At 38.0% G+C, this 13,980-nt stretch overlaps 1 protein-coding gene across 1 annotated transcript in view; it reads right to left on the bottom strand.

Annotated features, from left to right (window-relative positions):
• The window catches only part of SYTL5 (synaptotagmin like 5), a 77,831-nt gene that overhangs the window by 8,341 nt on the left and 55,510 nt on the right, over positions 1-13,980 (bottom strand). Inside the window, exons 10-15 of the mRNA XM_062624093.1 lie at positions 13,400-13,506; positions 8,908-9,000; positions 4,655-4,720; positions 3,530-3,708; positions 2,605-2,707; positions 320-481 (exon numbers count right to left, since the gene is read on the bottom strand). Of these exons, the coding sequence (XP_062480077.1) occupies positions 320-481; positions 2,605-2,707; positions 3,530-3,708; positions 4,655-4,720; positions 8,908-9,000; positions 13,400-13,506 (710 nt within the window). The remainder of the gene's footprint in view (positions 1-319; positions 482-2,604; positions 2,708-3,529; positions 3,709-4,654; positions 4,721-8,907; positions 9,001-13,399; positions 13,507-13,980) is intronic.

The raw sequence follows: 13,980 nt of genomic DNA, 5'->3' as shown, positions 1-13,980 counted from the left end.
AAAGTCCTCTGATTTATATGCTATTTTAAAAAGTTAATTTCTTTACTGGGTCATTTATCTGCTGTGGTTTGTTACAAGAAGAACTTATAGTTTAGTTACAAAACAAAAAACCCCACCTTTTAAGTAGCCAATCGTGTGAAGATTTTAAGCAGACTTTAAAACCAGTATGTTTTGGTTGAATAAAGAAAAAAGATAATATTTTTATTGCCATATTAGACACTCATGATGTCCAATTCTATAAACACATTCCAAAGGAAAAATAACGAATACTTGCTAAATTTGCTCTGCAACACTTTCACCGGCCACTGGAAACCCTTACCTTGGGCTGGAGCACAAACCACTCATCGCCCTGATTTTCAAAGTTCCAGGAATCAAATGGAATTTCCACCTCCCCAAGGAAGCTGTTGCGTCCAAATCTGTCATAGTGCCAGACAGAAAGCTGCAGGGTCCTGGTTTCTAGCTGTGTGTGACTGATGACATACTGCCAAGAGAAAAAGAAACTCTCAGAATAAGCAGAAATAATAGTTTCCATGGAGCCTTTTACAACTCTAACTCAATTTCACGAAGCCGACAGCAGCTAACAAACAAAGCATGAAAGAGAGATTTGTTTTCTTTGCAAACAAAATCGATGGAGCCAGAAAGCTCATAATGCAAATGTTAAATCTTTTTTCTTTGCAGTATGCATCCTATGGTCATTAATGTTACTATCATGACTGTGGTTTTTTTTCTGTATTATTTACTGGGTATTTATTATTATAAAGTAAATGACGATGCTTATAACTATGATGCTGTTAATTCCTGATAAGTTTATGTAAAAACAGTAGGTCAATATCAAAGTTTAGTTTATAAGAAACCCTACTGATTCTTTCATCTCTACAAAGACAGTTTGCTGTATACAACTTTCTAGAAATGACATCCTCTCCTTTTCAACTGTATCTTTGCAAGATGAGAAATTGTTCCAAAACCAATCAAAACTGCATACACCAAGCATATCAGTCTTTGTAACCATTGTTGGTTTTGAAAGCTATTAAAAAACTCCTCTGAAAAAAACATCATATTGTAGCAAATACACAGAAAATTATAAACATCTGGAATTCTAGCTCCGCACAATCTGCTTTTAGCAAAAGACACATTAATTCCCTGAAATTCACCCTTCTCCTGGTGTTAGCTGAAGAGACCCAGATGTCTTCTTTCTGCATTAGGAATAACGTATGGACACAGACACATATTCTCCAAAAGCTGAAACAGTCAAGTCAGTTGGCGAGCCATGTATAGATATGTCTACAGTGCTTAAACTAAATGCCAACAGTTCCACTGTGAGAGACGTCATATTCAGCAATAACAGAATACAAGTCAAAGTGGGAAGATACAGACGGATTTAATTATTTTAATTCTATTTTATTTTTAACAGTAGTTACAGTTGGGATGTGCAGACATAGCCCTTGCTTACCTACCCACAATGCAAGTAAGCCCTCTTTGTTGCAATTCACATTTTTAGCAAGGTGCTAGGTCCTATCCTCACTGAGTTCCTACCAGCAAACATGTTCAGTGCTATGTTTGTGGCTAAATAGAATCTAACACTTTTTTTACCGAGTTCAGGCAAGTCCGAACTTTACTAAAAACCATTTAAAAATGAGGCTGTACGAGACACTCTCCCTTGGCACGCAGTCTGGCCAGACCAAGCGTGTGTGTCTGCAAAATGGTTTGTAGCCAGGTTAAGCCAAGTATACTGGCCAGGGAGCATCTAAGAAACTTATTTAAAACACCACTGAAATTGGAGGGGGGTGGGGTGGGGACAGGAATCAGGAGAAACCAAAAAGAGTTTCTGGCCTCATGACTACCAGCTGAGAGAACTCTCACCTATTGACAGGAAAGGGGAATCACGAGGAGCCTTGTGCTCAGTGACCGGAGCAGAAACTGCCATTCCCACCTGCACCACAGAGCCAAGGAGGTGAATGAACAACTTGTGAAGAGCTCAGAAGAGTTCTCCCTCTGTAGAGGACACAGGTAAAAGGCAAGAAAGGAAAGAGCCTGGGACGTTGTGTGCCACCAGTTCTCAAGGAAGTAATCTGTCACTGCCTTTTGCAACAGAAAATGAACTTCACCACAGCTTTTTAGGAAGGCAGATAGTGAAGTCATTGTTAGCATTTTCTTAGTAAAATCAATTCTGCTTTAAAAATAAATCCAAGCCTCCAGAGGAATTCAGACCTTATTGAGTTTGTTGTCTCTTCAAAACCAGTTAGATGGGAAGTTTTAAGCTAGTTTTACTTCAGCATCAGTTGCTAACTTAGGGTGCACAAAATCTTTCAAGTGCTTTTAGCAACTTTGCTCTCAGGTTACATGGGAACATCAACAGTTTTGAAAAAGATATATGGAAACTAATAGAAGTTTCACCTGTAGAGGGGAGAACCAACAAAAACACTTCCTCAGTGCTGAAAGCCAGGAATTACAACTCACAGGACTACTTGATGTGTTTGCTTAAATGTCTTTCCTTTTGAGATATCTCTCCCAAACTCTAATCCTCGTACTGGAACGCAGATAAAAAATGCCTGTAAGCACAAGTGGAACATTCATCACAGCTTGAGAGAAAGACAGTGTTCTCACCTTCAGCGTTTCATTAAATTCTGGATTGGTGCTGTTACTTTTAATTTTGGTCTTGCGCTTACTTTGGCGGGACTTATCAGGCAAAAGGTATGCTTTGACGTATCTGCAGGTCAAGCAGGAAATTATTAGCAATGAATCCAAATGACCAGTTTGAGCAAAGACCTGACACTGCTGCATCAGCAACACATACAAGGAAATTAATTCTTGCAGTCTAAACAATGTACCCATGTAACAGAGAGCGTATGAAACATGGAAAGATATGGTCTTTATCTAAAAGCATAGCAATGTTAGATAGGATAAGAATAACAGAAGACAGAGCTAAATTAATTTGCTCATCTTCAGAAATGCAGAACGCTTTCCTAACACTTTCCATGTTGTAGTATATGATTGCTGACTGGTTACATATGACAACATTGAAAATAAAAAGAGAATGAAAAATGTCATACCTTGCTTACTACAGGATTAGAGACACTAGCTATTACTTTCTGAGGAGAAAATATACATATCATACTGAGAACTATAATGAAAAACTCAGAAAATGGTCCTTGCAAAGTGAATCTGTGGGTGCATGAAACCAGTTATCTCTATCCCTCCCTCCCTCGAAAACATCCTTCCTCTCATATACATTATTTTTTTATTCTAGAAGAAATCAATTCAGCCTCCCTAATCCTTCATATTTTTTGTCCTTTTACTATCGAACAAGTTAATGATTTAAGTAGTCTTATTGTTTCCCCAGGATAGGCATATGTCGCCTTAAGAAACATACTAAAAATGCATTTCCCACAGGAAATCCCAAACCATCTGTCACCAGAATGCTGCTTGTAGCAACTGGATCCTATGAATTCTCAGGCTCATATCACAACACCAGACTACAGTGTGTACAGCAGTCCTAGCAGAGCTTAAGGAAATTTTTCCCTGTGCTTACGGATCAGTCCTTTGCTTCTTCTCATCTGCAATGGCCAGGTTTCTGCAACTTCTCACCAGGATGTTGAGGGCACCTGTTTTGTAGCTGTAACTGATGTTGAGAAGGACTTCACCGCTGACCTTCACGTTGCCATAGTCACCAGTTTCACTATATACACTCAGCATGCTGTTAATGCTAGTCTGGAAGGGAACAGAAAAAGGACTTAGAGGGTAAAACAAATTACTCTTTCCAAGAACCTGCTTTTTTTCAATATAGCAGCAAGTGTGATAATATCGCAAGGCTGTTAGGACTTGCTGTGAAAACAGATACATCATAGAACAGAAATTTCACCATTTGATGTAAAAGGGAATAAGAACTAGAATTAAGTGTCTAGACAGTTGATGTTTTTCCATGCAGGACTCAACCCTATTTATAAACATGACTAAATCTAAAGTACTACTGTGTAATTCATGCATGAACTGAAGAGCTGACAGCTACATAAATTGCAAGTTCACATAAGTTCCAAGCAGAAAAAAAACCCTACCTCTTTGGCTCAGCTGTTCACCTATTTTTTATTGAGTCTCATAAGACATCTGCTGACAGAACCACTAGAAAAAGTTCTAAGGAAGCTTCCCATATATGGAGACAGTATAAAGCCACACTTGTCTAAAGCAACACTTACTTCTCACTAGCAATTCTACAAGAATGAGCAAAATTCAATAGGCAGCATTTCTGTAACTGCCCTAAGGCCAAAATGTTTAGTAATAATCCCACAAATTTTTCCACTGCAAAGTAATTATCACCCCTCAATCTCTTTTTTTCACTCATACCATGCAGAGTATTGCTATGAGGATGTCCTGTTCCAGAAGATTACAATTAAGAAAGACCTAAATATTTTTAAAGAATACCAGAGCAATATTCACACTGCCAAAAGGCATTTGAGAAATCTGGTGCATGTTTTCTTTTGAGTTGTTGAGCAAAATTGCTCAAAAATATATGTAACTACGTAATTCCTGAGACACAGGAACCTCGGAAGACACACAGGTGAAGTCTTCAAAAAAAAAAAATAGGGAAAAAAGGGGGAAAAAAAAAAAGAGAGACAGAAACCTTAAAAGTAAGCTAAGCAGAGAACTCGGGAGAACTCACAGTATCACCGTCTGTTTCAGGAACATTTAAATATGTCCATTTTCTGTCAGAGCCTTCTGGGGAGTTCTTTAATGAAGGCAGTACAAAAGAGCAAGAGAAAAAAGCGTTAGACAGCTGCAATAAGAAAGAATAAGTGAAGTGATAAATCTTTACCTATACAGACAGGTAAATGAAGTTTGTATTGCAAAGCTGTAGCAAGAAAGGAGAAAGTATCATATCAGAGAAGTCTTAAGTGCTTTCCCTGTAACTTCAAGTATCAAAGGACACGTGGCTTTAACTGGAAATGTAAAGCACATGCTAATTAAATAGAAATTAATTATCTGCTGTATCAAAACAAGTTATATTTTAGAACACCAACCCTACAGATTTGGATTTGTACTGGATTGCATTTGGACTTGTCCTCATTTATGTCTGCATGAAGTCAATCCTCTCTTAAGCTAGTCAAAAGCTAAGCATTCATACTTTTGCCGGATTGGCGCCCTTGTGAGAAATTGCAGTTTCTCTGTGGAGTTTGTAAGAATGAAAAATGCACACAAATGTTGAAATAAGTCACTCTGCTGGGGAAAAAAAAACACAGTAAAAGAATACTGGGGGAATAATTTTCCCCCTCTGCTTGCCAGGGCAGTATCCGGAAATCTCACCAGTGACCTCAAGGGAAACTGCATCTTGATCTACCTTCTTCTTTATCAGCTGCTGAGAGGAAGGGAGACCACAGCCAAGAGGAAGAGCCACACAAAAAGAATTGGTCTGTGGCAAAACTCAGTTCTCCCAGGACTCTGCCTAGGGGCCCTGCACCACAGAAAGCTGGAGGGATAAGCAGGCCTGTGCCAACATGACACAGACATGACAAACAGAACAAGCAGTCATTAACCATAAAGTTAATATTATACACCATGTAGGAATAAAAAACAGGAAAAAAATATTTTGGTTTGTGGGTTTTGGTCTTGTTTAGGCTTTGAGGTGTTTTGCCCTTTTTTTGTGTTTTTTTTTTTTCATTTGTTTGTTGGGGTGGGGTTTTTTGTTTTTCTTTTTTTTTGTGTTTTTTTTTTTGTTGTGGCTTGATTTTGGTCTTTTTTGTATTTCTGCTGGCCTTCTTTATCCTTAATTTTTAAAATAAATAAATAAATAAAAAGAAAAAAGCTTGTCCTTTTAATCCTTGATATAACCGGCTGAAATTCCATGAGCAGGACTGGTTAAAATTACTGGAGAATTAGCAATACACACCGACAAATGTGTCATATTTCCTCCTATTCCTCAAACTTTGAGCTAAATTTCTGCCTTTACCATTTATGCATTTCTATCTCTAGCATACATGAAAATGGGTATACTTGGAAACCGTTGGTTAATTTAACAGTCCCAGTGTGTGCTCCAACATGACTCAACTATCCCTGCGCAACAGAAATGCAAAATTTGTGCGCCTCCTTCAGAAAAACAAAGTTATGTCAACACAAGAAGGTGAACGAGTTTTCTTCTACTGAATCCAAATACTCTTTTTCTTGCTTTTTAGGTAAGCAGTCAATAAGGGATAAATGATTGGGAAAACAAATACAAACAACCAAAACCCAGAGAGTCCTAAACAAATAGATGACCTCTGACCCTAAAATATGTGCAAACACAATTTCTTAATTGCTTTCAAACCACAAACAAAATAACACAAATTTAGTAAAAGTATTTTATATACTTTACTTTTTCCACCACAGATTCTCTTCTGTGGCATTTACACTGGACATTATATATGCTAAATGTAATGTTCTTATGAAATCTATCAACTTTCCATTTTCATAAGTAGTAAACAACCACCAAATATGGATGATGTGGAGCCTTGCTTTAGTATCTGACTAAGATTTATATTTGTTTTGCATCATATCTTACTGCTGCAGTAAGGCACTGGAACAATTCAGTATTACTGATAAGATAGGTCTTGACAACAACACATTAATATGTTTAGGAGAGGAATCAGTGAAGAATGCAGGGAAAATTAAATACACCGTTCATGTATTAGCTTTGGAAAACACAAAGTAAAATAACCTAATGCTGAGATACAGTTCCTGTTGAATGTAATTTCCATTTCCATTTTAGCTCCCTCATGTTACAGGCAGATTTCAAATATCTTTACCCTTTGAGATATTTCTTCCTTTACCTCAAATGCTCATGCCAGAGTACCCATACTATACTCTAAATTCTCTTATTCAAAAAAAGAAAAAACAAACAAAAGGAAACAAAACCCCCAAAACCCCAAAGAAGACCCCCATGCAGTTAGAATCTACTGTTAATTAATAACATTGGTTCAGTGTGACTTAATAGTACACAGCAATTTCATAGGTAAGTATGTTAAAGAAATCCATACAGTGCAGAAGCCTCAAAGGCTTACAAGAAGCAGGCTAAAAGCAAAAATAAGAGAGAGGGGGGACATTAGTAACTAGCAACACACACTAAAGGGGAATAAAAAAAGAACCTGTAAAATTCACTTGCTCTTGAAGGGAGAAGCAGCTTTGCCATTTGCAACTTTGCCACTAATGTAGCATGCAGTGACATTAAAAATCATGTCATGGCAAACACAGAGAAACGAGTGCACCAAGATGTGAGATTATCTCAAACCTACAGAACTGGAAAAACTGTGCTCTGCTTAAGAAAAAGGTCAAAGGGAAATCTACAGTAAAGGACAAGACCCAGTGCAGAGACAGAATGCTGCCTACAGCACACAGAGGGAAGGCTCTTTAAATGCAGTTCCTCCATTAGTGGCCTAAATGGAGAAAGCACTTAAGCACCTGCAACCCTCATACCAATATTCAGAGGAAATAAAAATAATTCTGCCTATAAAATCCATGGGACCAGCAAGCATTGGAGACAGTGTCATATGAGAGGGTCATAGTGAACCTCAGGTAAATGGGTCTAATTAGACCAGTGCTCAAATTTGATTTGGTGTTAAGTGCCGCACGTGTCTGTTGTGTCAGTTTCTGTGAACTGCATGTTCCAGAAGGAAAAAGGGTCTGGCCAGATCTAAGTTACCAAAATGCACTGTGTCAGCAGTTTTCTGAGCCCTTTTTCCTCTTCAGGTAAGCCAAGCCTGGGTTTGGCCAAATCCACTTCTTTGGGATCAAGAACTTAAGTAGGCATTCCCTGGGCCCTGCTTGCATGGGGACTAGTGGGGATGCAGTCTAGAAAAGGCAGCTCATTGGTTACTGTCATGGACCAACTTTTCTCTTCCTTTTTAGCATACAGACTCCTCATCTGTCTTCATCCTCTTCAACCCTCTCATCTTCTATCTGGAGTTTTTCTGACACACTATATGCTGACCAGAGCTATTCTTAGGCACAAGTCTTGAAGAAGACTGGCCAGAAAGGGCTCCATGACATTTCTGAAGATGCTATCAGCTGCCCACATCCTAAAAGTCAGATCCCAAAAATGCTGTACACAGTCATAAATTAGACATGTTAAAGGCTACTTTTATAATCTGATTTCTTTCTCAATGAATAAGACTACATAATCAACTGCATAAGGCTTGTTATATCCATTTTGCTGCATCTCAAGCAACCTGAAAATGTACCCATCCTTTTAAAGCTAACATTAAGTTGCAACAGTTAGACAATTGCAAGACTTGGACATCTGATTTACAGTATAGAGCCTGTGGATATTGACAAGAAACAAAAGAATGTACCAGAAAAGTACTGCAATTATTGCAGAAGATAGAAAAGTCATCACCAACCAAAATCCCCAAGTACCTCCTTCCACACCATAGAGAAAAATAGTTTTCAGATGTAGGTGGCATAGTAATCGTGTAATGAGAAACAGGAGAAGCTGGGCTGAAGGATGGACAATGATGCCACAGAAGTGATATGTGGCAAAACAGAGAAGTATTTGTGTCCCAAGATCCTAAACAACCAGAAGGTGGTTTGAGATGGAAGATCCCACCACAGCATTGTTCTCTTCATTTCAAGTAAATTAAGTGCTCCTCTGCAAAGCTGAGCAGTCACATACTGCAAACAACTATGTTTTAACTTTTCCAAAAATGTCAGCTTGGTAGTAACTTAAGCATGGGTGGAAATTTGCTGATGAGTATGTTTCCTCTTTGATGTGCTGCACAGAACAGCATTAAAAATGTAATAGAAACACTATCTATATGCTAAAGGATGTTTCTCAAGTGCAGGATGAAAGATGATCTGCTGCTAATTAGTACGCAGTTAAACTCCTTTTTGGAGGAACAGTGGTCATTTGTGGAATAAAAAGCATACGTTCTCTACTCAAAATCTTACTGTTGATAATCCACTTGTCAAATGTCCGTGTTTCCTTGAATAACTAGAAGCCACTATGTCATCAATATCTTCTTGTGTTTCATCCAGATAATCCTAAATGACAAACAGGCATTTTAGTCATCATGTTCTGCTCTGTATTTGGTCAGGCTCTGCCACTTAATTTTGTTTCATGTATTTTCCACTTTTGGAAGACAGTGCAGAATACATTCAAAATTCTAATCTCTAGAGGAATTTCATATTACATTTTTCACATCTTTGCACATCCACACAGCATAAGGGGAAAAGTTGTTGTTCTGGTTTTAGGGTTCAATTGCTTGGGAACTGAAAAACTTCAAATACATATTTCGTATCTTATTCTGGAGATGCATAACTTTGCATAGCCAGCAATTCTGCACATAAACAAACCCCACTTCCATATCTACTAACTATCCCATGTGAAATATCTTATTCTACTTACTACTACTTGCATTCAGGAATTCAGGTTTGGAAATCTTAGAGGGAAACTGAGAATTTTTCAAATCTTAACAAAATAAATGAGTGAATTAAGGTCCAATACCAAGGGCCCAGAGATCATTTAAACTGGTTTACCTAAAGACATTTGTAGCCAGATGCCACTAGATGATTAATTTCTTGGTTACAGTCCAGGTTATATGTTTCTACGGGACACAGTTTGCATTACGCTTGCACCCTTTCACGCTTTCTTTGGTTTCATGAACTCTGTTGTTAACACAGACCCAATTTATAACAGGCAGTGCTGAAAGCCCTGGGTTATTGTCAAACGACATGGGAAAAAGCTTGCTCTGCCATCATACACACTGAATATATTTAAGGCATAAACAAAAATCCAGATGTGCATATTTTAAAAATAACTAAATCCCTGTATTACTTGAATAACTAAAAAGACATGGGGAAATCAGTAATTGCACAGCTTCATATGTATGCCCGAGTTTTAATAAACAAGACAGAACTGTAACATCTTTAGTTCATATACAGAAAAAAATATTTAAACACATCAATAGAGTAAAATCTAAAAAGTAAATTAAAATCCAGCTGATGGTCCTAATAGGGCTGTTCACCTTAAGTAAAGTTACAGGAAAAAAACCCAACAGACACCATCATCCCATTAAGCGTGGCTTGGAAACTTCAAGCATTTCCTTAAGCCTTATGGAATGTATTTTGAAAGACTCTGCTTCTAGTTGTAGTGGAAGTCAAATGTTCAACTGCCTTATATCTGCTTTAAAACCTTATAAATCTCATGTGGTAAGCTACCTCATTCTCTGTTGCTTTGCAGCCCTCATTCTCTTAATCTAAACAGCAAAGTAGTGTATTCAAACTCAGGAGAGTTCTATGCTAATCAGGGAAAACAGCACAGAGGAAATGCTGCTGGAGAGCTGAACTGTCACAGTTTATGTCAAGATCTGCAGAGCATTTTCCATTAGTAAACATAAAACTAGATGTTGCATCTCTTCTCCTTTGCTCCAGTGACTGCACTGAAATAAAAGCGTCTGAACGTGATGCAAAATTTTCTATTGCTACTTTCCTACTGTAACTGTATATTTAATATCAAGCAGAGGGAAATCAGGACAAGCCACTATTCTATTTGGGACCAAAATTTACATATTAAAGCAAATACTCCTCTCAGCTTCATGTTCTTACAATGAGCTTTCTCTGCTGATCTCTTCTATCTATTCAGGGCACTGTTACCACCCCAAAGAAAAAAGAAGTCACATATATTTTATACTCTACAGAAAAAGTCCATGGAGACCCAGGCACAACAGAGCAAACTATTTCAGAGAGACAGCTAAACCCCCAAAAGTAACACCCCCAAGACCCCTAAAGCAAAACCAAAACACCCCAACCCATCCTTCACTTCTTTCCTCACTGACTTCAGAATTCAAGTGGAGTACTCAAGTTTAAAACTTGGCACACGAATACACCCCTTTCTTTCTTGCCTGTAGCAGAATTGCTTCTTCCTGTTCCTTTGCACTGTTGTATACATTCTTGTGGACTTGCTACATTTTTACTGCTGAATAATTAAATACAAGGCAAAAAATAAACATCTTCGGACTGGGGCTTTTCTGGTCAAGACACTCAAATATTAAGGTTCCTGATGTCAGCTAGCTGACTACCAATTTTTGTCTGCAAGCAGATATCTGAAACTAAAAGAATGGTTAATGTTAACCAATGCTCTTGATCCATTTTGCACTACAATGATTATGTTTCTTAGGAGGTGTTACAGAACTGCAACTACACAATTGGTTAGTGTTATTAGCCTATTAAAATTAGAGCTAGTAGGGCATTAATCTTATGGTCTCCTGTGGGGGTTATATTTTTTTTAAATATTTATGTTTTTGTTTTTTGCCTCTTAATGTTGAGCACCAAGTAAACTAAACTCCAGCAGGAATGCAACTTTTATCTCAAAACCCTCTATCCATAATGAAGATAGGGCAAGACTCTGAAGGACTCCTGTAAGTCAAACTACCCTAAAATTATGGTAACACTAAAGCTGATGAATGCAATCAATTTATTTCCTAAGACACAGCAAATGAGAATATGATATATTATATATTTATTATTATAAGAGATCTGTGAACTTGATTATGAATTAAATTTAAAGAGGAACTAGCACTCTCATAGACCCTGGAGCAACTAAGTCAAGGTTATACCACATTAGCAAAGAAGCTACAAAGTTGCTGAGATGCAAGCCAAAAATTCATTCACAGGCAGCAAGAAAGAAAGAAAAAAAAAAATCCCTCAGAATAAGAGGAAGACAAAAATCAAAGAACAAAATACCACTCTGGATTTAGCATCTCTGGTACCTGTCTCAGAAATCCTTAAGTTGTAACTACCCCACCATTTACAACTAGAGCAAAAAACTGATGAAAAGTTATTTAAAGTTGTTATTTTCTTATTTTATGCTTTTCTTCTGCAATATTTTCCAGCTTTTTAACCAAGAACACGTCCTTTTTCTTTGTTGCAATTAAAAAATAAATCACTTATTTTTGAAGTTTTTTTTCCACAGAAATCTGACACATAGGAATGGCCTTTCTTATTTCCTTACAGATTAACCCAATCAAAGCAATGCTGCAGGCAAATTCTCTGAGCACTTACAAGCCAAGAAACAGATGGAAATCCCGAATTGTTGTTTTCCACCAAGCCACAGGTATCAGACGCTAAAAGAAGGGGAGACATCTCCCATGGCCAATGCTCTTCTGAAAAGAGCAGATGACAGGGAAGGACTATGACAATAGACAAAGTGCATAAACCATAATGCAGAGGACTGTGGGTGTTCTTAAGTTATAAGCACAATTTCTGGAACTTCAGGAAAGAGTATAATGAGATGAAGCACTTATTCAATAACTGTTCTTCCCCTCCCTGCATTTTTAATAAGGTTAGAAATTCTTTCACAGCAATTATGCACATCTGCAACTCTGCTCTTGTGAGACCTCACACTTAGAGTACTGTGTACAGTTCTGGTGTCCTCAACATAAGAAGGACATGGAGCTGCTGGAACAAGCCCACAGGAGGGCCATGAGGATGATCAGGGGACTGAAGCACCTCCTGTATGAAGATAGGCTGAGGAAGTTGGGGCTGTTCAGCCTGGAGAAGAGAAGGCTGCATGGAGACCTCCTAGCAGCCTTCCAGTATCTGAAGGGGGACCTACAAGGATACCAGAGAGGGCCTCTTCACTTGGACTGTGGTGATAGGACAAGGGGTAACGGGTTCAAACTTAAATAGGGGAAGTTTAGACTGGATGTAAGGAGGAAGTTCTTTACTGTGAGGGTGGTGAGGCACTGGAATGGGTTGCCCAGGGAGGTTGTGAATGCTCCATCCCTGGTGGTGTTCAAGGCCAGGTTGGACAGAGCCTTGGGTGAGATGGTTTAGTGTGAGGTGTCCCTGCCCATGGCAGGGGGGGTGGAACTTTATGATCTCAAGGTCCTTTCCAACCCTGTTTTATGATTCTATGCCCAGAAGAAAAGAAGGCAGTTATGAATCACGTCAAGAAAAGCAGCCTAGAATACATAGAAAAAGCCATGGAGAGGTATGACAGAAAACGGTGAACAGGAAAGGCACCAAGCAGCAGTGGCAGAACTAAAAGGGTGGCTTCATTTGATAAAATATATATATATAAGGGAAAAATCAAAACCAAAGGTAAAAGCCTTTAAAGTACAGTATTTCACAGCATCAAAATTAAAATTTAAGAAAGTATGAATTAACGAAACTCCAGCGCATGTGTAATATATGCCTAAAATTTCTTTTCAGGCTAGATTTCTTTCACTTGTGAACTCAAAAAACAGAAAATCAATAACAATCTGTAACCATGACTGTTCAATGGAAGCATTCTATAGCCAACATACTCAGAAAATGAAGCTATTTAAAAACTCATCACATAACCCTGAAATAAATACATATATATACACACAGTGCTGATTTCATAAGTCTGAACAAACAGGATTTCCACCAGATAAACATTTACATATTTATCACTCACCAGTTCCTGATCTAAGGCACTAGGTACAGATCTGCTTCTTATGCTCAGAGTATCCTCATTTCCTTCAGAGAAAGATCCACTCAAATCTATTTCAGATCGGCTACGATCTGTAAAATAAAAGCAATTAAAATGCTTGCTATAATTTGTACGAAAACATTCAGTTCCATCTTCTACAAACCTAACTGGTTTTTAATTTAAAAAAAAAAAAAAACAAAACATTTTAGGTATCCGTCATAAACTACGGCAACTGAAGACCATGATAAATTGAAAAATATGCTTTTCTGATGCTGTTCAGCCTTCTGGCCAATATTTTTTTCTCCTGCCCTATATATCTGCTGTAATTGCCTCCTGCGGACAATACTACAGATTAAGTTTTTTACTTTCTCTCGTAGGCCTATCAGCCTGGAATACTGCCAAATTCACAGTCCAAGTGTTCATGGTGATTATCACATCTCCACCACCACCAAACTCTCCCCAGTGTCTGCTTCAGAATTAAGCAACTAGGGATGGACATAGAATGTATTTCTGCCATTACTGGTGTTCCCTGTGCAGAAGGGAAGGGGCAGCGAACAAGTCTCGAG

Source organism: Pezoporus occidentalis, unplaced genomic scaffold (genome assembly GCF_034315485.1).
Source record: "Pezoporus occidentalis ecotype Australia unplaced genomic scaffold, CSIRO_AGI_Poc_V1 ctg261, whole genome shotgun sequence".
In the NCBI taxonomy this organism is placed as follows: Eukaryota; Metazoa; Chordata; class Aves; order Psittaciformes; family Psittacidae; genus Pezoporus; species Pezoporus occidentalis.
Note: the sequence above shows the minus strand (reverse complement) of the source record. Positions and strands in the feature narration are given on the sequence as shown.